This window comes from Diadema antillarum, unplaced genomic scaffold (genome assembly GCF_040938485.1).
Source record: "Diadema antillarum isolate AM-2024a unplaced genomic scaffold, OU_Dant_1.0 seq00000803_RagTag, whole genome shotgun sequence".
Lineage (NCBI taxonomy): Eukaryota > Metazoa > Echinodermata > Echinoidea > Diadematoida > Diadematidae > Diadema > Diadema antillarum.
This window is the reverse complement of record NW_027271685.1, coordinates 221694-247918: the sequence shown is the minus strand read 5'-3', so window position 1 is coordinate 247918 and position 26225 is coordinate 221694. Positions and strand designations below refer to the sequence as shown.

General features: G+C 38.5%; 1 protein-coding gene across 1 annotated transcript; it reads left to right on the top strand.

Moving 5' to 3' along the window:
• Positions 1–4192: 4192 nt before the first annotated feature.
• LOC139739540 (N-terminal kinase-like protein) lies at positions 4193–24450 on the top strand. Its single transcript, XM_071650138.1, has 18 exons — positions 4193–4347; positions 7449–7589; positions 8082–8192; positions 8874–9100; positions 9506–9596; positions 11170–11325; positions 11975–12133; positions 13034–13141; positions 15145–15258; positions 16485–16577; positions 17263–17325; positions 17927–18191; positions 19080–19205; positions 19753–19928; positions 20742–21263; positions 22181–22321; positions 22692–22851; positions 24068–24450. Exons 1-18 carry the CDS (start codon positions 4234–4236, stop codon positions 24196–24198), a joined length of 2898 nt encoding a protein of 965 aa, XP_071506239.1. The 5' UTR covers positions 4193–4233; the 3' UTR covers positions 24199–24450.
• The last annotated feature ends 1775 nt before the right edge of the window (positions 24451–26225 follow it).

Here is a 26225-nt window from a genome sequence, read left to right as displayed (position 1 = left end):
CTCTCTTGCAATTATTACATTACGTTTTTGATGCTCAAATGACGAAAAAGTAACTGTATGACTTGTTTTTCTCAATATATATAGATGTTATCTTGTGTTTCTCACACTTTTTTCCAAATGTATGTTCATGCTACTGTAGTGTACTATAAAGTTTTTATGTATTTTTGTTTTTTGTTACCGGTTTTAGGTTTCTCAGGCTTTGGATACCCCCCCCCCCCCCACACACACACACACAAACATCCTTTTATTTTGCTGATTCGTATGTTAGTAAGGTATTATTGTGTTTACTTTGATAAAACTACGTCGACTGCAAGTCACTTTTTATTTATAATGACTTTACACCCACGACTGTGTAAGTTTATATTGTGTGTATTGTTTTATGTGGATTGTAATATGTATGTCAAGCGGACCCCTTTGAAAACCAGCTACATGCTGGAAGGGCTATCCACCCTATAATACTGGAAATAATACAAATGCTTAACTTGGTAACAGACATTTGGACAATTTCTATCACATGAAGAGTTTGATTGCATAAAATGTTAACCCCATTCTTGTTAGTTTGAGATATTTGCGAATAATGCTGCTAACCACCACCCCCCCCCCTATAAAAAAAAAGAGAGAGAAGAAAACATTACATATTTTCAATCATAACTGGTCTATGTCAAATATTATGTAAACTCACATTGTTAGTCTTCGGACTTTTTAATGAGTAACAATAAAAACAAACTTGAATTAAATTAAAACATCAAGAATATTCTTGTTGTGTTACAAGGTACCACTGCATTGAAAGACTTTATTCAGCTCTATCTGATGATGTTCTTGTACTTTAAAATGTTTAAAAGATTGAGCTTAGTCCATTGTGAGATCGAATTTATCATGTGTGTCTGCATATATTTATACAGTATGCGTAATCATAATACATAGAAAAAAATATAGATAGATGGATAGACAGATAGATAGATAGATAGACAGATAGGTGGATAAATAAAGAGAAAGAGACTGTGGTGTGATTCATTCATTAAATCTATGATTACATTGCTGTAAAATAGTTATATGTTTCTGTTGGAAATGGAAAAGAATGAATGAATGGATGAATGAATGAATTAGAATGAGGGTGGTAATAATTATGATTCATAGCAGAGCAGGACATGCGACGCATTCAGGCATCAAAATCTCTTTAAGATTCGGTTTCGATGAAGACTAAATAGTTACTACATCGAGTGCCCTATGATATTCTCTCGTAAGATGTAAAGAGCCAGTATGTTATTTGAAAATGGAGTAATTTGATCACTTCCCGCTGACCGACTTTTTGTGTTATTTCAAGCTCAATGACCTCATTATTAATTCACTTGAAACAGTCACTATATCGCATCGAGAGCGTTGTACTTTACATGATTTCAATACATCGGAAAGATCCTTCTGGTTAGGACAAAATTTAAGCCATTAGAAAAAAAGGAATGTTAATCTTCCTTGCAATTGTTAGAGAGATTAAATGAAAATGATCAATGTTGATAATTGCAAATCTCAGTTTGAGGTTGGTATATGATTTCTCTCTCCCTCTTTCTCTCTCTCTCTCTCCCTCTCTGTCGATATGTTATTCTATACGTATGAAAATTTTGTGCATTTTATGTTGAGAATATTTTATTTAAGATTTAGTTGCCATTAATCTAATCATTACTTACTTTCATATACATTGTTTAGAGAAGTAGACATCAACGCACCTTTTTGGGGGGAAGTATCTCGGCAGAGTATATACAGTATATCTTGCAGGGCGAATAACTGGAAGATGAGAGGGAAATGATCACATCACAGAGCAAGCTATTCCCACAAGAGGGCGACATTTCGTTTCTAGTGGTACGAGAATAGAACGAGCCACCCACTGAAGTCGCCGATAATGTGTGTGACCCCCCAAACTACAATGTATTTCATTTAAAAGTTGACAATGGCATGATATCATAAATACTCTTACTGCAGTGGCATGGCATGTGTCATGGCAACGACAAGAATCCAGTTCTCTGAATGGCTGTTGCTACAAGAAGCTGCCATTCTATATTGTTATTTCTATCCCAACATCTATTGTAAGATGGGGCCCTGGTCTTTTTCTCCATCTCTCTCTCTCTATCCCTCTTTCTCTCCCTAATGCCCCGTCTCCTCTCTCTCTCTTTCTCTGCTTTTTTCCTCCCTCACTCTTCCATCACTTTTTCTTTTCTCTTCGTCTCTATATCTTGTTTTCTAACTACTACCTTTACCCCTTTCCTCCAAACTAAACAAGCCCCGTCAGGAGTTTAAATAATATTGATATCATCAAAAGAATGACTGATGATATTACGAATGCTTGTAATTCCACCTCAAACTCTATCAAGACCACTTAAATTAAGGATATGAGATATTACATATGAATTATATTCCTGGATCATATATTCATATATAATATATTCTTATTGATTTCGTGTTAAAAAAAAGAGAGGAAATGTTAAGATTTGGATGTATAGGCCTTATGTAGATTAATAGGAGACCAATATGTGAGATGATGACATCATGACCTCAATGTCACTTTCAAAATATTTAGTCGCCACTGTAAATAGGACTTAATTATGATAAAAACAGGGGAATTTTAGAATTTCACGTTTTTGGGTTCGATGTTGTGAAATTGCAAGCAGTCTATTAATTTGAGTTTGCTATGATTCATTTGAGCCAAAACGCATTTAGAGTAAAATGAGGGAAACAAAACAGCAGAATTCAAACTGGAAATCAGACATAAAAGAGAAAGTTGTATACGAAATTGTATTAAGTTACGAAATGAATAAAAGAAAGTGAAGAAAAACTTGTATCCTTGGGGTCTTTATTGTAGAGTAATAATAACTCAGCCTTAATGACTTTGTATATGAGAGGGAGTCACGAGGCTCAGAAAGCATATCGAGTTGCTGAAAACGTTATTCCTTTCTTTTCATATTTAGACAAATTATTTGAGAATTAAGGCCTATTTTGTAAAGGTAGTTACACCAATAGCACTCTTTCGTGAATTTGTGTGAAACGAAGAAAATCCACAAATTCCTTTAATACTCTTGGTCCGATGTCATTGAAGAGCCTATAGGCCTATAGTGCAATTTTCTTTTCGTGTGTGTAGTGTGTGTGGATTAAGTTATTAACGAGAGTCAACTTGTTTAGGCCTATGTAGCAAAGTTTCACTTTAGTGAAATGTATCATTTAAAGTCCTCAGGCAAACCAGAAAAATACTTAAACTTATGCATCACTATGAAGCTTTCAAAATATAAAGGAGACTGCTCTTGATAGCTCTGCGTTCTGGGTTGATAGGGAGTCCTATAATGTACGAGGTCCCGCGGGGCTGCGGGGAAACCGGTGGTGTCGCATGTTTCTTTTGTTTTGTTCTGTTTGTTTGTTATTTGTTTATTTTTCCTTGTTGTTTAAGAAAGCATGAGTTAAATAACTTGCACGAGAATTCTTTGTACTAGTTATTAGTTGATTATTGATAAAAATAGTTATTACTTATGCTAGGTATTAGTTAATTGTTGATAAAAATCGGAGCTGTATAAAGAATGTAGAAAGCGTTCCCTGGCAAATGCTTCCCAATTGTTATTTTGCAGGCCTACATGTTTACTTTGGGGGCCATGGGGTACAGTATTGGTTGCTTTTAACTAACAGTAATCAGTATTTTCAGTAGATATATACTTGATATTTGATGAGATAATCCCATCACATGCCAGCTCTCAGAGGTCGCTACTAATGTCATGGCAAAAGTACTTAAAATGATAAACATAGGTTTCTTTTACAATTGAATAATATGTTCTTCTTTTTCTTTGAATAGGGTCAAAATTCTGATTCGCCGACCAACATGATTCTAATAAGACAAGTGGTCAAATTCTCTGATGGCCAGGATAAGTGCGATTTTAATGAGTATGACATTCGGATATTGATGTTCAACGTAGACTGCGTTAAATTTATGCAAAAAAAAAAAAAGAAAAAAAAAGTGAACAAACCAAAGTCAGATTGACCATGGACCACGTATACCAGCGAGCTAGCTGGCGAAACAAGGGGATGGTCGTACGCCCGCGCTAGCTTGCGGAGCGAGCGGACAGGTGGATCGGGAGTGAGGCCAACTATTCAGTATTGCGTGCGTACGTGTATGCAGTTTCCGTATGATTTGTATGGAGTGACGTGGTGTTTACAAGATTCGACCCCGATCGGTGGGAATTTACCCGATCAACAGCGAAGATGTGGTCGTTCTTTTCGAGAGATCCAGCAAGGGATTTTCCCTTTGAAATTGGTGAAAAGATCGAAGGACTTGAAGACAAGACAATATGGAGTTTGCATCAGGGAAAGAAGAAGGTAAGGTTTGGTCACTTTGGATTACCGTGTTCAATTGATAACAGTGACAACTATATTCTTTACAAATTGTACAGTCCCATGTATTGTATTTTTTGTGTGCTCCACTCCGTTGTGTTTGACAACACGGCGATGCATCGCGTAGGTTTTCTAAAACTTGAGCAAATTGGAATTAATTCAGTGAGTCTAGACAGAACTAGAGTCTCTAGTCTCTAGTTTTCATCCGCGGCGGATCCAGGAATTCTGCAAAGGGTGGGGTGGTGGGGGCGCAGGGCGCCTTGCCTTTACAAAATTAAGGGGTGGGGTAGCCCCGGAGACCCGCCGCTCTGCGGCGGGGTCCTGGCGGCTACCCCTCAGTTTCGTTCAAGTGAGAATCACGAACAACTCCCTATTGCCACGTATACGGCAACTTCACAAATAAACCATGGCTAAATGTCCATCATAAACACAGTGACAATATAAAATGAAATATACACTACCCCATTGCCTTGGTCCTTCTCACCAATTTATCTGGAAACTGCATAATTGTCCACATTTTTTAGGAGTAGGCGGTCTGCCCTAGTGGAGAGCTTTGCTGCTGTTTTGAACGTGTATGTCCATCAGTACGCATCTACGCATGCGTAAACAATGACGTCAACGTTACGGACGCTAAAGGATATGAATAATGCATCATCGCACGGTGAATATGCATCATGTAGCGAGTAATACAGCTGTCAATGCACTGCACTGAATGCATTGTGTGCGCATGTGCAAGTGATTGTGAGTTTTAGTGAGCATCGGTGAGCTGAAGATATTTGCCTTATAAGACAGCATTTTCTGCATCATAAGCAATGAAATGCATCAAACAGTCGCCGATGTGAATCATTTAGGTTTAGTCGACCCATGTAAGTATTCCTAGTAGTTTTTGTTGAAAAATTAAGGAAATACAGCGCCGGAACGGCACCCGTTTGGTACAACATTAAAATATCAATGCCAAAACGGCGCAGCCCCAACACTGTACGTTGTACGTTGGGGCTGCTGGTCGCAGTTAGGGGTGGGGGTGCACGCATGCGCCCCCATTCCCCTTTTTTTTTCTTTTGAAATTTATTTCTTCTGTTTTAACTTTTAAAAAAAATAATAAATAAAGAGTTTGCCCCTGATCCTAGCGAAAGTATTCAAACTGTGAGAAACTCATGGCCATTTAATTATTTTATAAATGAAGTGTGTGCAATGTCAAGTAACCGTTATATGGCTCAGTCGGTAGCGCGGATCCAAAAAGCAAAAGGACCCACATCCACAGGTTCAATTCCAGAGTCTCACTTAGCAATGTTGTGTGTAATTATACCATCCCATCTTGTAAGAGGCAAAAACACTCCGCCCCTGGAGATGGAGGTTCCATGTGTGAGAGAGTCACAACTCATTCATGCATGTGTTGTAAAAGATCCTGCTTCATTCATTCATCGCAAAAAGCAGAGTCATGCTAACCTGGTGGGATAGTGGTGGTGGAGTGGCCAACGCTTGTACCCACACACACACAAACAGTGTGTTTATTTTCAAGCATGAAGACTGCACTTTGATAGAAGAAGAAGAAGAAGAAGAAGAAAAGAGGAAGGAGGAGGAGGAGAAGGAATGCGTCATGTGATTGACAAGTGACAATAGACTAAATTGACCAGGTGATTAGATACATTCGTACCAAGCCAGGACCAGCCAATAGAGATACGATCGGACATTGCCATTGAGAATAGATCATACAGATTGTTAGCATGGATGGATTTGGACCAAAATATCAGCCTGTAAAATTTATCATCAAGATATGCTCAGCTCAGACTATGTCTGCTGGCTTCACGGAATTCCTCTCCTTTGGCTATACAGACTGAATTCGAAAGCTCTGTTACGTGATACTGTAGACAGCTGGTAGGGGGATGATCTAGCATAGAAGCCAATCTAGTGTTATTGGCTAATGAATGCATTCACCGGTGATCAGTTATCACCATGTTTTTAGCATGTAGTTAGCGTGTCAACGAGCTGGTGAGCTGAGCCTTTTTCCATGAAATTTCTGTTAAAATCCTTGACATTTCAAACAGCTGGTAAGTGCACTGTATTTATGAGATGATATTGTTAATTTTACCATTTAAGTTCAAATTTGCTGATCTAGGACTGTGCATTTGACGTTATCAGTGTGAGATACCTCAGAGTGAGGTACCTCACCATTTAATTTATCTTTATGTCCATATGTACATCTTCATACAAGTTTTATCACAAAACAAGTGCACGGAACACTGGACAAGGGCAAATTATACCGTGATACATGCAGTTTTCATTCAGAAAGAAAACAGATATTGATAGAAGAAACTCTAATATTTCTATCAAAGCCATTTTTTTTTCCAGACAGCATACAACAAGTAAACATAAATTTAGGCCTCAAATGCAGGCACTCTTGTCTACATTTTTGGAACCTGGTATACCAGGTTCCTGTAAGGAATGGGTTAAAACAAACAAAATCCAACAGGAACCAACATTACATGACTGTGGCAAGCAGTGACCTGCCTGTCTTCTATGTCAGCATCTTAACCCAATAAAGACTAGTCCCAAGTATACCTAGGCAGATGTCTGTGAGAAATGTGTTTTAAAGTCAAATCCGCTCATCCTCAATGGGTTAAACAGAAGTGTGTGGACTTTGCTGTAATTAGATCTAGATCCACCTGAAAGTTTCTATTGCCTAGCTGTGAAGTCATCACTTTCCCTTCCTCTGATAACACTTAGACTTCCTCTTCTCTGCACACACTTTTTCAAAATGCTGACCTTTATCTAGGTGCTATGGCTTTCCTTATCCGTTTGACAGTACTGGATGGTATAAACACTTTTATACCACAGCACATTGCATTGTGCATGAACTGACATATGCCTGTATTCCTTTTATAAAAATCCAGGCAAAATGTTGGAAATAAAGAACCTGTCATTAAACACCCAAAGCTCAAATCATGCCTTGTGCATTTTTCTATAGTTCCTCATTAGACAGATTCTAAACATATTCTGCACACAATTACTTGTAAATGTTTTGAATGTGATTGCTCTAGAGGAGCATGATTTTTCAGATAATATTTTTGTTCTTCTTCTTACCACAGGCAAACGGTCAAGCTGTTTCGATCTTCATACTGGACATCAAGACCCATTCAGAATCGGTCGTCCAAGGTGCCAAAAGTGCTCACAAGAGATTGAAGACCCTTCGACATCCTAATGTGCTGCTATATGTAGATGGTTTAGAGGTAAATATGACTTCTTTTCTACGTAGCAAATTTATTGTTAACCCATTTAGAACGAGTCCCAAGTATACTCTGGCAAGCGTCTATCTATGGGAAATGTGTGTTGTAGCAAGATCAAAACGTCCTCAACGGGTTAATCTTCAAAATCAGAAGAGAAATTGCCTATCATAGGTGAAAAAAAAACAACCTCTTATAGCAGATACTTTTATATGTTTACTCATTTCTGAATCTGATTGATATTTCTTTACACATAATAGAGATAAACATTATTTTTTAAGAATAAGGGTATGTACTTCAACTTGGTTAAGAGGAGTTTATGAGTGGGGATACACAATTATGATACCTGTTGTTGTTATATTTATAGGAATCTGTCTTTATTTTCTCTTGCTGTGTGATATATTCTATGTGATGTTACAATTCATTATGTATGTATGTTTCTTGTAAGTGTTTTTAATAAAATTATGACACATTATTTGTTTTTCTCTTTTCTTTTAGACTGAAAATGTGATCTACATGGTAACAGAAGAAGTGACTCCCCTGGAACAGTACCTTAAAACTAAGTCCCCCACAGAGCAGACCATTTCATGGGGACTGCATCAAATTGTGGTAGGTACCTGTATGTAGCAATTAGAGCCTGTGTGAAAGCTATTACGCTGTAAATGCCGAACAATTTGGTTTAATCTTTCTTTGACACATTCTCAAGGAAATAATAATTACTTACAAATGATTTATTTTAAGTGTAGTTTTGTAGGTGACATGCATTTTATTGCATTTGTCTCTAATTTCTTGATGGCTTGTTTGTTTGTTTTTTACCTCATAATACCACTACAACATGTATCAATATATCACATCTTATTTTCATAACAAAACATTAGTTGGGTTTTTTTTTTACTGAATACTCTCAACATAAAATGAGTAATGAATTCAGTTATGTTGAAATATTGTAATAAATTCACTCACTTGTAGGAAGACACTATGATTATGATATAAGTAACTATCTATTTCTTTTTAGAATAAAGGAAATGAAGGGAAAATCTGTATATCTATTTCTTCATCTGCCTTTCTGTCTATCAATTTATATACATGTGTATCAATATATCTTTAGGGGAACTGCCAGTTTGCCTACAACATATCGATTTATGTATCTATTACACACCTTTTTTTTTTTAGTCCTTTAGATGTCTTATTCAATGTTTTTTCAGTCTCAAGCAGTAATGATGAAGATATTTATGTCCTGTCTTTGTCTCTGTGTCTGTCTGCATCTCTGTTCTTCTCTGTCTGTTATAGAAAGGGCTGAGCTTCCTTCACAATGATTGCAAACTGAAGCACAATAATGTCAACCTGAGCTGTGTGTTTGTGTCCCCGGGCGGCGAGTGGAAGCTGGGGGCGGTCGATTACATAACTCCTGCTGAGGGGGAGGGCAGTGCAATACCCGACAAGGGGATGAGGTCCCTGGAGAAATACAACCCGCCCGAAATGACGGATGCCCGAACGAGGAAGAAAACATGTCCGTGGTATGGGATTTTAATGTTAAGTGTGACTTTAAGATGTACGTTGTGTTTCCTGTATTGCACTTTTGCATTAAGCGCTGTATGGATAAGTGTTGAACTCTTCAAGCTCAACTTGAACTTGGAGATTGCTTGAATATTTTATGTATGTCAGGACGGTGCAATGCATGATTCCAGGGGTTCAAATCCTTGGAGAATTACAACCCACCCAAAGTGACAGTCACACAGACAAGAAAGCAGAATTATGCACATGTGGTGGTATTTTGTCTTGATTATGCATGAATGAGCCTACCATGTGCCTTTTGATATGTAAGGCATGTACTCTCTTACATTGCAGTTTTCTCATTGCAGTCACTTCAGCACATTTAGTGAGCACTTTTATATCACTATACTGTTTGTATCTCTTTGCAGGGCTGCAGACATGTGGGGTCTGGGGTGCTTGATCTGGGAGGTTTTCAATGGCCCACTGCCAAGAACATCATCTCTCAAAGCCCTGGGCAAAGTGAGTTCACGATTTCTGCTGTAATTTACATTTCACACACTTGCTCAATCACACTTTAGACTCCAATGCACACACACACATACATGCACATAGACAACTAAAGGCACTTCCGCAAACACCATATGTAAACCATAGAAGGATGCTATTCTTGAAAATTTATTTGCAAACATGGAATATTGTATTATAATGAAACATCTCTTTGCCATCTTGACATACAGAGTAGTTGCATTTTTGTGATTTATTTGTACTTGTGTGAATATTTCTTTACATTGATGTATGGAGTGCACATTGTTTTTCTGAAGCAATTCTATAATCCAGTTGATAGCAAATTTCCTTGAAAGGACAATATAGTTCAAATCAAGTCGAATCGAATCAGTATGAAGTTTATTTGAGTTCAATGCAGTAGTTATTACAAGATTTTAACCCTAACTAGGCCGGGCTATTTAGGTAGATCATAGAGCCGGGGGGGGGGGGGCTCCCAGGCCCCCCCTCCAGATCTCAGCCGTCGACCGCGCGATCGCGATGAAAATTGGCACACACATTGCCTATGATGTAATCTAAAGTACTACGAAGTTAAATTTTAAAAAGATTATTATTTATGCTAAATTATGCTAATTTATGCATAATGATGCATGAAATCAGACAATTTAGTATAAATCAGTAAATAAAGCTCAAAATGAGCAAATTCTTTTTTTAAATATTCCTTTTAGTGTCCTGAGCAAATACAAGAGAAAAAAATTGTGCCATCAGAAAAAATTTCTTAAGTATTTTATTGTTTTTTGAATTTCTTATGTATTTCCTTGTTTTTTCGACTTTATGTTTTTCATTGTTTTTTCGATGAAACTTGCCCGCGACATTGTTACGAGCAAGAAACTATGATATTACTTGATTTTAATCAATAAAACCCCAAAATAATCATGCTTTTATGAAATTTGCCTGTAACCACAGTTTGTATTGAAATTGTACATGACTTCACGTTTTTGAGCAATTTTTGGTCTGACATGCACGTACATATTTATGCGCAACTTCGGAACCGCACGCCCCGGCATCGCAAATTTGGTGTCAAAAGATGCGGGAGACTCGAAAGAAAAAAGTCATGAAACGTCGCGGCGATAGCTTTTCGCGTTAACGATGCATCGCGCGGAACGTCGAGGGGGGGGGGGCCTCGGAGGCCCCCCCAAAAATAATCATGCTTTTATGAAATTTGCCTGTAACCACAGTTTGTATTGAAATTGTACATGAATTCACGTTTTTGAGCAATTTTTGGTCTGACATGCACGTACATATTTATGCGCAACTTCGGAACCGCGCGCCCCGGCATCGCCCCCCCCCCCCCCCCCCCCCCCCCCCCCCCCCCCCCCCCCGGCCTAGTTAGGGTTAATGCAGTGCTGTTTAATATGGTGAAAAGAAATGACATGTCAGCTTTTGACATCGAGGACTTGGTGTATCAAATGTCTGTTTGTGACAAGCCTTTAAAGAATTTTTGAAGTAATAATTTGTGATAACTGATATGCCCTTAGAATTCCTAGGCTTAAGCTGAAGATGATATATATCTTTTATTGCCAATTTGAAGATTCCGAAATCATTGGTGCCAAACTACTGTGAACTGGTGGGAGCCAATCCACTGTCCAGACCCAACCCAGCAAAGTTCATCGAGTCATGCCGGAGTAATGGGGGCTTTCTCAAGAACAGTTTCGTCGATACTAATCTCTTCCTTGAAGAAATTCAGGTAAGCGTTCATTACTCTCTGCTTTGAATACTGTATTATGACGCTTTGTTTGTTTGCTTGTTTGTTTGAATGCAAAAAAGACAGAAAGCTGATTGTGTCCAAGTCATCAATAGATATAGTAGAAAAAATCCTGTTCTAGATTATCTTCAGGAGGTTATTTCATATTTCTCACTTCATGTGATGTCTCGTCTAGTACAGTCTGAAGTAGTTCTTCTCCACTTCCAGACTTGGTCAGTTGTGCACACAATTAGTTTAATGTAGGTATAGTAAATTGTGTATTACTTCTAGAGATTTTATATGTATTATGTGATACATATAATATCCATTATGATAGCTTATTCTTCTTATCATTATTGTAATTATTATTATTTTTGTTAGTTCTGTATCATCAGAATCAGCGTTATGCTTATTCTTACACTTTATTATTGTTTTCTCTTGTACATTTTAAAACCTTTATTTCATATTTTTAAAGTCAATCTTAGCATGGTAGATATATCATTCAAGTGTGATCAGAGCAGCATTTTTACAACTTCCGTAACTTAACAAATTTCATCTACTAGCATCCTATCATGTGGAAAATACAGCAAGATTCAAAACAGATCGTATTTCAAAGTGCTTATATTTTTCTTATCTGCCCTAATTGCCGCAGATCAAAGACCAGGCGGAAAAGAATGAATTCCTCGGCGGTCTGAGTAACATCATCAGTGACTTCCCCGAGGAGTTCTGCAAGCATAGGATTCTACCACTCCTCCTGCAGGCCTTTGAGTTTGGCAATGCTGGCTCGGCCGTCTTGACCCCTCTCCTTAAGGTGAACTGACCCTCCCTTCACGTTTTACACCGTGCTTGAAATATAATGTATGTGCCGTGTATTTCTCGAATCTGGACTATTCAAGGAGAATTTCCGAAGTAGTTGAACTTTAAATCTGAACTAAGAACCACAGCGACAAAATAAGACATAGTAAGCATCATCTCTTTGTAAGTAGGAAATATGCGCATTGCAGTTTTGTCATGGGAAGTTCACGAATGTCAGTTGACTTGCATCATAAATTTGTGAAATTAAAATTTCTTCTACAAATGTACATAGAAGCAGCCCCTATCTTGTTTTCTTTTTTTTTGTGTGTGTGTGTATTGGCACAGCAAGGTGCACAGTGCTTCTCCTGATCATATAGTTGATCGGGCGGTGCAGCTTAACAATAGAATTATTGAAAAAATATGCTAAGCGCTGTATGCAATATCTGATTTTCCGGTTCCTGCAATCGTTGTTGCAAATTTTATTGATTTATGTCTTGCTTGTATGATCTAAGAAACATTAAGAGCCGGTCACAGTTCTCACCATACAATTTTAAAGTCATTGCATTTAATTCAGTTCGGAGGCTCCTCGACTGACTAATTTTACAGGAAACAAAGTAAACAAATCCAGTAGTATTGTGCTTTGGAATGATAGAATATAAGTTAAAACACATGATGTACAATTGTATATTATGTGCATTCAACTTTAAAAATTTATGAATGCATCATATGCCAGAGTTTTGTTTGTTTGTTTGTTTGTTTGTTTTGCTAGTTTCAACAATGCCTTTTCAGAGGGTCCGGCTAAATTCCTGTTTTTGTATTAAAGCTTGTTAAATTCCTTGTGAAAGCTACATATTGTAATGGCCTCTATCTTGATTTTAATCATACATGTGCTTTTTTTATTGTTTGTTTCTTTCAGCTCGGAAAGTTACTTGAAGGTGATCAGTACCAGAAGAGGATAGTTCCCATTGTGGTCAAGATGTTTTCATCGACAGACAGGAACACGAGGGTCAAGCTCTTACAACAGGTATGTCTGAAAAACCCATTTGAGATATGGCATGCAATGAAACAAGTAGCTGTATGAGTCCAGGCTAGGTGATAGTGAGGTTGTTTTCTGCCAGCCACAATGATTGCTTGTTTTATTTTTGCTCTTATTTTAGGGGGAACCATGTCGCCTTAACATTTTGTAATGTGTGCACTTTTATGCAAAATATTGCATCATATTGTTTATCACCTTTTCTTCTCAAGTCTTATGGAAGATTTGATGCTGTGTAGTTCAGTTTGACCCTACTTTCAGTTTGTCAAATTATCATCCAAACATGATGAGCCTATTTAAAGATATATATATATATATATATATATATTTTTTTTTTTTTTTTTTTTTTTTTTTTTAATAAGCTTGTAGTAGCTTTTGTCAAATGTTAGAACAATGTAATAAGCAACAAATCCAAGGTTGGAATACATACAAGAAAATTTATATATTAAGGAAAGTAGCAACTAGAGTTACGTGAGAACAATCATAATTACATTGTTCATCAGTAGTGTTCCTTTTCAATCACCTCAGTTTTTGTTTTGTTTTGATTTGTATTGTTTTTGGGGGAGGGAATGAAATCATACAGGTTTGCAAATTACCATGTTATACATAGTCTATTATAATATAATCTAAATCAGAATATGCCACAGGGGAAACTCGATATAACGAGATGGTCGGGACCGAATTGTTTTCCTCGTTGAAGCCGATATCAGTAGGCATGAAAAAAGCGTAACATTAAGACATTAATTTGCACATGTGGGACTACCCATCACCCTTCAATTAATACTGATAACCTGGTAATGTGTGTGAGGGAATTACTCACCTTCATGGGTAAGAAGATGTTTTTCGCCAATGAAATCCAATATCAAGAATGTGTTTTTAATGGATGTTTGAATTTGTAAATGTATAGCTTGCAATCGTGTCACGGTCGTCTGTGGATTGGAATGTGGTTATGGCAGGTGCGTGTTGTGTGTGGAAAGCTCGAACATGTTCTGCACAATGGTGCGTGTAAATGTGACACATTCTATGTTGCGTGTACATTTTGTCTACGTGTGTGAAGATGGGGAATTCCCTAGTAGAAAGCCAATCACAGCATCAGATTGCCTCACACCTGCTATACGTCATGATGATGTTATGTATGCATATAGGGCCATACAATACTCCCAGCACATTCTCTGCATGTATCAGTGTGCACACACACACACACGTACAGCATGCAGTGCTTGGTGGAGAGCACTGAAGAAAATATGTGTGTACAAGACACAGTTTTTGTAACATTGAGCTTTACAATCTTCGATCATGATCGCACAGACGAAGTAAAACTTAACCCAAAGAGATTTTGCTTTGCCTTGCTATAACAGGTTTGATTAGCTATGTTTTTGTTTGTTTGGAAATCACAAAATTTATCTCGTTATATCATATAGCAGTTATTCATAATACAATAGCCAATCTCGCTATAAAAGTAGCGTTTTACATAGACTTGTGTTGAAAGAAATTTGGGACCGGGAAAGTTTCCTCATAATTACCGATATCTCATTTTAGCAGTGTTTGTTATATCGAGTTTCCCCTGTAGTACTCTTTAGGGGAGAAGAAGTCATTTTGTTTATGAATAGTCATTGTATGTGTTAGTGTATTTTGACATTTACATGAATCCATCACAGAATTTTAAGGATCATGTAATATACCCTGCTGTAGAAATGATCAAAATATCCCAGTTCAACAAGTTTTTGTTGGTTGCAGTACCTTCCAGGGCATTAAAAAAAGATTTTTTTCCTTCTTGCTCCAATCCAGTGGGCATTCAGGTTTGGGCTCCATACTGTTGGCATGCAAATGCTCAGTAATTTAATTTGCCCACACATAAGTTTCACTAACTCTGGGCAAGCAGGCATGCAGGCAGGTAGGCAAGTGAATGCATATTGCTCTGCCTGCAGAGCAGAAATGCACCATGCCAACTTTTTTCTTACCATGTACCGTGCATTTCTCTGTGTATTAATTAGATGGATCAGTTTGTAGAACATCTTCAGCCGGCAATCGTCAACGACCAGATCTTCCCTCACGTGTGCCACGGCTTCAACGACACCGTGCCCATCATCAGAGAGAGCACGGTCAAAGTGAGTGGGTTTTCAGAAGTCTATCAAAAAGTTCAGATGTATGATGATGTGCACTGGTAGTGATGATAATACCATAGAAAAATGGTTGAGATGATAATTATGGTGATGATAATGACAACGGTAATAATCAAAATGATGATGATGATGATGATGATGATGATGAGGTTGGTGATGATGATGATGAGGATGATGAGGAGGAGGAGTAGGAGGAGGAAGGGGAGGAGGGGGAGGAAGAGGAGATGATGATGGTGATGATACAGAAATGTTGATGGAGATGAATGGCAAGGTCAGTAGTAATAATGGTGCCCCTGCTACATGCACTGTTATCTAACTTTTATGAATATGAATAGAAATAATTAATGATGAAGTGATAAGCAGTGGAAATAGTGTGATTTATATTCCACATACTAAGAATGTTGCAATAGGATTGGTCCAGAGCTGATCACGTGATGAAGCGTAGTTTTGCCCATCACATCACCTGAGAAAAAAAGTTCGTTACACTCTATGTTGATAGTCCCTTTAGTTTCGCTGATCTCCACACAGTCCACATAGTCCTAACGCAAGATGAGTACGTGCGAAATAAAAGTGCGTTGCACTGTGGACTATCATGTGACCTAGGTCACTTGATAGTACACAGTGCAACGCACTTTCACTTCGGTGCCACGCTATGCGCGCAGCAAATTCATTGTTTTGTCATCGACGCGCACACGTACCCTAAGCTGTAATGATACCTAAAGACAGCTAAAACGGTTTCAGATGTGGAATAAAATGGGAATTTCTAGGACCCTAGATGTGGAATATAAAGCAAATAATCAACTTTTAGTTTCAGGCGATGGGACAAACTATCACTTCCTCGGCAATCTGAATGTGTATGCTACCTTTCCTCAGCTGCGCTTCGGAAAGATAGCTACATCCAGATCGCCTCGGAAGTGATAGTTTGTCCCATCACCTTCACCAACGTTGATTATTTGCTTAATATTCATATGAGAACAGAGGCTAAAGACCAGACAGTTATAGGCATGTCTTGTGTGTCAACTCAGGGTGTGGATGCCATATGTCATTGCTTATGATGATTAATTATTTATTACACACCTGTTGAACTCTTATGGGCTGGAATATCATTAAAATGGACATGTCTGATTTTTAACCACGGGATTTTACATTTGCTTTTGTTGTTTTTCTCTTTTTTTTCTCTCTCTCTCTTTGTCATTTTCTCACACTGTCAGGCAATGCTCCTGTTAGCCTCTAAACTGAATGACAAGAATCTCAACATCGAGCTGCTCAAACACTTTGCCAGACTGCAAGCCAAAGATGAACAGGTAAATGTCCCCTTTCTCCAATGATCTGCTCAATGCATTTCTGACAGAAAATTTATTTACCGCATAACATTTTGTTATGCTGTAGTGACCATCTCTCAAGTGTTTATTTGACAACTATTTAACAATTATCTATGTCTTCTTTATAGTTTATCAAAATGTAAAGAAATGGTGGAAAGGCTATCTGACATAAATGAAATGTAATGCTAATATGAGGGTAAAATAACCTCAAGTATCTATAAATTACCAAGTTTACAGTAACTTCCCTTTTTTCACATCATAGCAGTGAGATAGATGCAGAATGAGTATTGAAGAAGTCAGTGGAGGCAGAATTGGAAGTGTAGACATTGCAAAATGTTAATAAGTCAAATGCAGAATGAGTGCCTCCCATAAATTGCAACAAAAAAATATGATATCAGTCTCATTTGCTAATTATGACATCAGTGGTTTTTCATGGTCATCAGTTGATTTACGTGAAATATACTTTAATCTTGCAATTCCGCACAATTCAGAATGGGATTCATTTTCATTCAGGACAAAACTCTGTCAGTTTTCCAAAGTTAATCAATTTAGCTTGCCATAAAAAAAAGAAGAAGAAAAAACAGGTTTTCATGTTATGATTCTTCTCATGCTTTAATGTATCACATTTCAAGATCTTTAATTTCTATATCAACGCTTTCATTCACAGGGAGGGATAAGAACAAATACCACAATATGCCTCGGGAAGATTGCCAGTTACCTGAATCCTGCCGTGAGTATCATCTTTATACTTCACTGTGGCCCCTAATGCTCTTCACTGCAGAGCAGGAATATGCAAAACAAGCGTCAGTCGAGATGTGTGCTGCGATTGTAATAGAATGCATGGAGAGATTATCATTTTGTTGCTATGACAGTCAATTTCCATCTGTATCATGACATGAGTACATTGCATCTTTGAATGATGAGACATGACATAGATAAGTCTGATGTAAATCAATGCTTTAGTACATAGCATTTTGGCAAACGATTTGGTAACATTGTACATTCCCTATTTAGGGAATGCAGCAGAAGCACCGATACCAGAGTATGAATAACCTTTTGCTTTCATGTTTTACTTCAAAACTATGAAATAACTATTGTAGTATTTTGCAAACGTTTTTCATTTTTACAAAAAATATGAATGATGAAATTGTATTTGCGGTATTGACTGAATATGTCAAGTTGCCTGTGAGTATTGACCAGACTAATGGAAGACTGCTCGTTGATTAGAAAAGTTTCACAAAAATAGAAACCCTGCAAAATATATGGTGTACAGAAAATCTTAAATTGTGTATGCACTACATGTAATTTGCTTGCGCTATTCACTTGTGTAGACCAGACAGAAAGTTCTATCATCCGCCTTTGTGCGGGCCATGAAGGACCCCTTCCCCCCTGCGAGGACGGCTGGGATCCTCTCCATGATTGCCACCCAGAACTACTTCTCGCTGAACGACTGCGCCCTGAGGGTGTTGCCCACCCTGTGCACCCTGACCGTTGACCCCGACCAGGGGGTGCGGCAGAACACCTTCAGGGCTATTAAGATCTTCCTGGACAAGCTGCAGAAGGTCTCTGACAATCCTGAGCTCCAGGAGGAGATGGGTGAGAAAAGGGCGTCCCCTGCAGCAACTCTCTGCTGTCCTATTTAAAACTGATTTATTTTTTTCTTATGATTATAGTTGTTAAGAATGAGTCTAGGGCAATTACCCCGGACCCTTTCCCTGGCCCCTAATTCTAATCCTAATCCTAAACCTAATCCTAACCCTAACCCAAACTCTAACCCTAAACCTAACCCCAGCCCTAATCTTTACTCTAACCTTTCCACTAACCAGTATTTAGGAGGGGGGGGGGGGGCAATTGCCCTGATACGGTTAAAAATATCATTGAGACACTTTAACCCTTAACACAAAGTACTGGAATTTGTGAAGAAGTGATTACCACACAAAACTGTACATTGTGGGATTGAATAACAGAAATTACTAGTGCTATGTGCATGTTGATTGATAACATTTATAAAGAGTTGTGTTGAGCAAACCTTTTTGACTTGAAAAAAAAAAAACACACACACACACTCACACAAAAAAACAACAACCGAAATTAGACTGTGTGACCATCAAATGGAAACTCTTAGCCTAGCACATTAGGGACTGACATCTTGATGCTCGACATGTTGCCTTGTGTGCATGTTCAGGTTTAAATGTTACATCATAACAAAAGAATGCTTTCCATTTCATCTCCTTGTTTCTGTACCAGAAGGTATAAGTATCCTCAGAGATAGATTGAATTACAGGGAAGATTGTTACTCTTAATGCGATGGAAATATATAGTCTTAAAATTGATGAACACCTTGTCTCTTTCATCGTGATACACATAGCCACTTTTACATATCCAACATCAATAGGACAGTATGGGACAATTGCTCTGATTGAATTGATTGCAAATACAAACCTGACTGTTCTAACGTGCCTGTTTTCCATGTGATGCTTATAGAGGCTGATGTAAACAAGGCAGGGATGGCATCCCAGAATTCATCTAGCTGGACAGGATGGGCTGTGACCTCACTGACCTCAAGGTTTTACCGAGGCGGGACCAAGCCAAACGAGCCTGCACAGGGTGGTCAAGAGCAAGGCAAGTCTTCTCTGCAACTCCATTAACCCGTTAAAGATTAGTCCTGGGTATACTTTGGCAGATGTCCATGGGAAACGTGTGTTATAGCAAAACCAGCTCATCTGCTTTGGGTTGATAAGAGCTGTCACATTTTATTTCAAATAATGTGAAAACTTTGCGTGTTTTCTGTCTTGAAAATCTACCTCCAAAAGAAACATTCTACATTCCTCCATCGTTACTTAAGTTTTCATCATCCTTGCATTGCATGAATGAAATACAGTTTGATTTCAAAACATCATTTTTGTGTTTAAGAATCAGTGGATTTTAGACATGAAGTGGTTTTGTGTGTATGGCAAAAAAGAAAAAAAAAATCCTTTATTCTTTTTTCACAATAGAATGATTGGAACTATTTCTGTATAACAACAATGAATTTAGAAATCATTGGCTGTATGGAGATGTGCTTTTCTCAGTGGTTGTCATCAAACAGTGTTTACAGTGCTGCTGATGTATTTCTGAATGCTGACATTTTCTATTCCAATCTTGTATGATAACCTAGGAGCAAAGGCGGAGAAGTCGGAAGCAGCCTCTACCAAGAAGAGCGTTGCCGAGGACAAAAGGACGTCTTCGGTTAGGCAAGATGAAGCGGCAGCTCAGGACTCAGGTTCCGACTATGGCAACGACGATGCTGATGATGACGGATGGAAAGACGGGGACAACTGGGGAGAAATTGAGGTTAGCGGCAGATTACATCAAAACGGCACTCCCATTAAATTATCATCTGTATATCTTTATGTACTGTATCTGTTCGGCAATAACAGAATTTTGATATAATGGAAACAAAATTGTCTGTCCCAAGGACTTGGTTATAACGGGATTCACCTGTACTTGGAAAGAAAAAAAAAACTTTACGATTACCAGCACAACTTGTTTGCAGATATCTATTTAGCAGGGAAGAAACTTCTATGTGTATTAGTCTTGCATGTTCTTGCCGTTCTCAAGGGAATTCCCTTGAGAACTGCAAGAACATGCTTGCCGAAACATTGGGATTGGGTAGGCTCTTTTCAGGGCCAAACACAGAAAGAATATGTGGTGCACTGTTAAGCCTTCTACCGTCCAATGAATACTTTCATTATTTATGAACTGCATTCTAGAATATTTTACAGAGCACAAACAATGAGGTTACTAAGTAATAATGTCGATAATAGTTGAATTACAAACAAGAAGAGGGAAAGGATGCAGAGCAAAATTAGATGGGAGTGTTCATTTGAGGTTGGCATTCACAGTTAAGGAATGGGTTTCCATGACCTTGATATGCATTTCATATCGTGAACACATGCAAGGATTAATACTGGAGCATAAAATTACTTAATGCCTGTCTTCATGTATGGGACTTTGTGCAAATTCTGTAAGAAGAGGGATTGTGATGCTTGGTTCAGTGCTTCGTCATCTTTTTGAGGGTTTGATATTACAAAAGAAGGAAGTGAATCCAGTCATTACTACATCAGCTGGTAATTGATTCATCCTTAAAAACTCTCACTTTAACAGGATGACTCCACTACCACTACGCAACGTACCAACACAGATGCTAATGCATGGGACTCACAGGGATGGGGAGATGGTGCTGATGATGACGAGGACTGGGGAAGCCTTGAAACACCAGCGCCTTCTACTAAACGACCGTCATCAGCGACGTCGTCATCATCGTCGACCAAATCAAAGTCCTCCTCGGCACTTAAGCTCGGTGGAACAAAGAGCAAAGACATTGATTTCAGTGACTGGGGATTAGATGATGCATTAACAGAATCAAAATCTAGCAAGACTGCCTCCAAGCCAGCTAGGTCTTCAGGATCAGCAAAATCAACTCCAAAGGGCAGCCCTAAAAAGGCTACCAAGCCTTCGGCTACAAGGACTACAGCCGATTTCGGAGGGTGGGATGACGACGGTGGGGACTGGGGCAGCATGGACGCCCAGGGTGACGATGAGGGAGGAAATGCCGGAGATGGTTGGGGAGATGATGACGACTGGGGTGCCATGGAAGAACCCTCGGTATCATCCACCAAATCACAGGTGAGGTGTTTTGCTTGCCCTTCTCATGCAATGTCATGGAAGTTTTAGATGCTCAAAGTCAAGGTACATCACTCCCCCTTTATCACAGTTCTTCAGGAACTTTCAGGGAGAAATTCTCTCTCTCTCTCTCTGTCTCTCTCTCTTTCCCACCCTTTCTTCGACTTTGTATTGATTCTGCATGGAACTGATATCGCTGAAAAAAAAAAAAAACTCTTTTTTTCCTTTACTCAGTGTTTTACAACTGCAAATCAGTTCTTTGAGGACTTGTGTTAAACCTGAAACGGTCATGGCAGGACATTTTCGTGAATTGGATCTGAAGGCCTCTTTTGCGGTATGAAACTTTTGTGAATTGCCACTGGCATTTAATGCACTGTGCATACAGCACTTTCACATGCATTTTACTTTCGCGAATCTTGGCTCCTCATGAAATTTGTGAAAGTTTCATGCTCATGAAAATTTCAGGTTTTAGAAATTTCATTCACACCAATGTTAGAAGTTTCGTGCTTACGAAAATTCCTTGTTTTTGACAGTATAGACTTTTCTCAGTCACTTTTGGACTGTCCTTACAATGTATGGAGTGGCCTGATGTTTGTTATGCAATTGAAATTTCAAGTAACAGTCTGTATGGAGCTTCTGCACTCCTTTGGACAAAATGAAACATTAGCTATGTTTTTTACTAAATCAATTGCATGTTCTTTAGATGTGAGAAGAGAGACAAATGATGCTGTCGTAGTGACTGCACTTGTAGAAGTAAATCAAAAAGTCAGCAGAAAAAAGAAAAAAAGGATTATAGGCCTATTGTGTGATTTCCTGCAGTTAGTCCACACTTCCTCCGTACCTTGCAAATGTTGGGAGATTTGGCACACGTTTGGTCATTTTTTTTTTTCACCCACTTCTTACTCTCTTTTCGCTGACAGAAGACATCCAAACCTCCTCCAGGCTGGGGTGATGATCTGGACTTCTCAGTGGACACGAGCCGCGCACCAGCCAGTAACTACGACTGGGGGCAGGAGCCGGGCACGGGGGATGACTTCTTTGGCAACGTTTCCTCGTCATCGGTGAGTCGGAGCAAAAATCCACTTCAATACTAGCAGTTAGATGAAGATGATGGTGATGGTGATGGTGATGATGGTGATGACAATGATGATTGTGATGATGATGAAGATGATGGTGGTGGAGATGATGATGATTATGAGGGTAATGATAATGATGGTAAAGATATGAGATTCTTTAATATCATGTAGGACTCGTAGAATTATACAATGACATAGATTTCCCATTACCTTGTTACTGCTTTCATGGGAAATTCACCTCAAAGATAATAAATTTATGAGAAAGTTGTTCTGGATGAAATCAGAGTAACAGTTTAGCAAGAGATTATTTTCATCATGAGGTATATTTTCCTTTCTCAATCCCACGCTACTCCAGCAGTCTAAAGGTAAATCTTCATTGGGAGCATCAAAGCACAGGTCCTCGCCCAGCAAGCAGAAGCCGGTGGCAGCAGTGGCCGACTCCACGTCATGGGGCACCCAGGACTCCGGGTGGGATGATGACGGCTGGGGCACCATGGCGGCAGATGCGGATGAAGGTGAGCTACGAAATGACCATATTTAGTCTTGATGTCAAATGATGTGACCTTTTATCAGCAGATGTGACCTTTTGTCAGCATTCCCCCTTTGACATGACTTAGGACCACCAGCAAACTGTTATGGATTACTGTAAAAGTGGATATTTTCGCGCGAGTAATTTTTCGCGCTTGGCCGGGTAAGAAGAGTTTCGCGTGTTTTTAATTCCGCGGAATCCAGACGTCACGCACAGGAACATATGGCAAGCAAAAATATTCGCGTGCAGTAATTTTCGCGCTGGTTTCTGGTTGCGCGAAATGCGCGAAAATTTCAACACCGCGAAAATTTCCACTTTTACAGTATTATGGATGCAAATCAAACACAAAACAAAGAGAAAAGAGATATAAAATCCATGGGAGCCATTGTGGCCCCGCGGGTAAAACCATGGCCTTTCAATTTTGAGGTCCTTCTTTCAAGTCTTCTGGCAGTAGCAGTTTTGAATTCAACGAGTGCAGAAATATTAGTAGTACAGTGCACTCTAATCTTAACGAACATGGTCATAACGAAATTCTTTTTACAACAAAGTAAAATTCAGGTCTCAAAATTGTCATCTGTATATCTTTATATACTTTACTGTTCGGCTATAATGAAAGGAAACTGCAGGTCCCGAGGATTTTGTTAGAACCAAAGTTGCCCGTACTGATCATTATGACTAAGGAAAGTAGGACAAGCCAAGTTTTGGTTCAATCCATGTGCCGTGATTATCAAATACATAGTTTACATCAATTTTAATGTCACATTAGGAAAACGTTGTGAAGAAAATGTAAAGAAAACTTAACATATTTTAATTTTCTTACATTGTGCAAGAGCACTTGACTACCCCTTTCACAAGGTAGGGGGAATATCACCCTAGACATATGTCAGTATCAAGTGGAAGGAATGTACACTTTTCAAAACAAATGAAATTTTTAAAATTGTCTATATAAGTTTTTGGATTTTTGTCCTACACATACTTTGACATCTTGAACTAGTGAAGTCTTCTCATCCAGCAATGGCAGCACCAAAATTTTTAAGATTCCAAACTGTTGAATGGATGATCAGATTTTTTTCCCCCTCAAACTTCACTGATATGTTCTACTGATATTGCTGTATCACTCAAATCCACACATGACCGAACATATTTAGGGTAAATTCCCCACAAAAGATTTAAGTAACCACTTCTCGATCTCATTATCGCAGGGCTGAGCAAAGCCGAGCTGGCGAGGAAGAAGAGGGAAGAGAGGAAACTGCTAAGAGAAAAAGAGCTGAAGGAAAAGCGAGCGGCACGGAAGGCGGCGGGACCAAGCAAACTTGGCGTCAAGAAAGACTGAGCGAAAAATTGTGAAAATCCACAGCTGAAAGTGCAACCTCGCCCACAAGATGCAGTTCCCATTGACATTCTCTGTGGCTTTTCTTATGTGCGTCAGCTGCTGTAACTCAGTGAGGGAAATATATATCCATTACCCACTTTTAAAACAGTCTATCTGAAATGTATCTTTACAGCAAAGTTGAGGTACCCCTATCTTTTATTGCTGCTTCGACAAGTTTGTCAATACAAACAATGAAGTAAGTTAGAAGGCAAATATATTTTCCACTGTCAAATTGAGATTCAGGTATGCCTTTTCACAATCTAGAGTAAGGCATCATTTAAAAAAAAAAAAAAAATGTTGAAATGAATTATTACAGCATGCTATACATTATTACAATATCTACATATTGACATCTAACACTATAATATCTGTGGTGTTTTACATTACTCTGTCGTGACTTTGTTTACAGTGAAATGACTGAACAAAAATGCGACAGATCATTAAAGTACTGCAGGTATCACCTCCTCCTTGCTGAAACAAAGCAAGATCTTGATCCCTCATTCTTTGACAGTGCCACCCAGCCACAGCCGTCCATTTTTGCTAAACCTGCACAACAGAATATGTTCATCAAGGTCGACAATTAGTGTAGTCTTTAAAGAATTGATTTGTCTTTTAAGCTAGCCTGATTACAAACACCAGAGAGTGGCACCCACAATGTGATTTGGGGCGACTGTCTTCAAAGTATGTTACTGTATCCATGGTGCAATTTTGCAAGTAACAACGTGCAGTGCATGCTTCATGTGACACAACCTGCCTAATTTGGAATAATCTGCAAACGATGCGTTAAGTGTTATTGTACTTGTATATTGCCCCAAACTACCTATTAATGCAGAAGTAATTACTTTTAGTGTGGGGTAAAGTCTAGGAATTATGATTCAAGGTTTACTTGCCTTATCACACAATGTTGTGTGGATAGCATACTGTAACTAGCATATGTGGCTGTACTACTATGATTTGTACTGTCAGTGCTTGTTGAAGCTCGCAGACACGTTAATAGAATTAAACAATAAGTTTGAATTACGAAATTTGTGTTGGAATAGGGATAGGGAATTTTTGCTGTAGTTATTTTGTTTTAGTGTCCCTTCCCCTCCCTCGTTAAATATCTCTGGTACGGGTGTCATGCTCTATGACTCCAATGGGAAAATGAAATGGAGCGGATACACACTAAAACATGTATATTTTCACAACGGAATACCATTTTGCCATTTTTAGGTCATTTTGCCTCTGACGAAGATTCTGCTAGGATCGAAAGCTCAGGCCCCTTTTGACTCCAATGGAATACCATGGTACATGGGCCACTTTTTTGCCTTTTCCATTCACCTGTTCCGCATTGACATCCCCGACACAAACATTCCTGATAAATAAAGTTGGATCCCTGTTTAGTTGAAATGTAATGTATTTTGACTCTCTTGCAAGATAACATCTCATGAAACAAGTCGTGACAGCTTTTGTTTCATTTCATTAGAAAAGCTGATGTATACTGTCATGATTTGTGCAAAGTATCAGTACTGTACTAGCCACTGCTTGTATCATGTATATACATCTTGAAAAAAGAAAAACAAATGTGTGAAAGATGATTATCAATCATGTATTGAATTATTTTTGAAATTATCAATAGAATTTCTTCCAATGAATAAGTAAAATTGTACAGTTTATGCTTTTCAGTGCATGTCTATACCTCACCTAAGCACATAGATAGACCCAAAGCAGTTGTCAGAAATTACCAACAATGTTTCTTCTTTATGTCTTTCTTGGTTCCTTGTGTACTGGTTGAGGTTCTTTCTTTGTGGTGGCATAATTATATAATTTGGCAGCAAACAGAAAAATGTTCTTTAACTGTGACTGGAAGCTTGACACATTGCAACTGCTGCCAAATGAGAGAGTTTTCATCGTGTGCTTAGTTTTTAAGCAACACCTGAAACAAAGAAAGAAAGAAAGAAAGAAAGAAACAAAGTGTTTCCCTAGCAACTCTAAAGCCTGCCCAAACT

What these genes read in the sequence shown, in the direction of transcription:
- LOC139739540 (XM_071650138.1), top strand. Translation starts at nt 4,234, where the DNA reads ATGTGGTCGTTCTTTTCGAGAGATCCAGCAAGGGATTTTCCCTTTGAA. An exon ending in AGGAAGAAAACATGTCCGTG is followed by an intron (nt 9,101 to 9,505) that starts GTATGGGATTTT and finishes ATCTCTTTGCAG; the next exon opens with GGCTGCAGACATGTGGGGTC. An exon ending in TATCATCCACCAAATCACAG is followed by an intron (nt 21,264 to 22,180) that starts GTGAGGTGTTTT and finishes TTTCGCTGACAG; the next exon opens with AAGACATCCAAACCTCCTCC.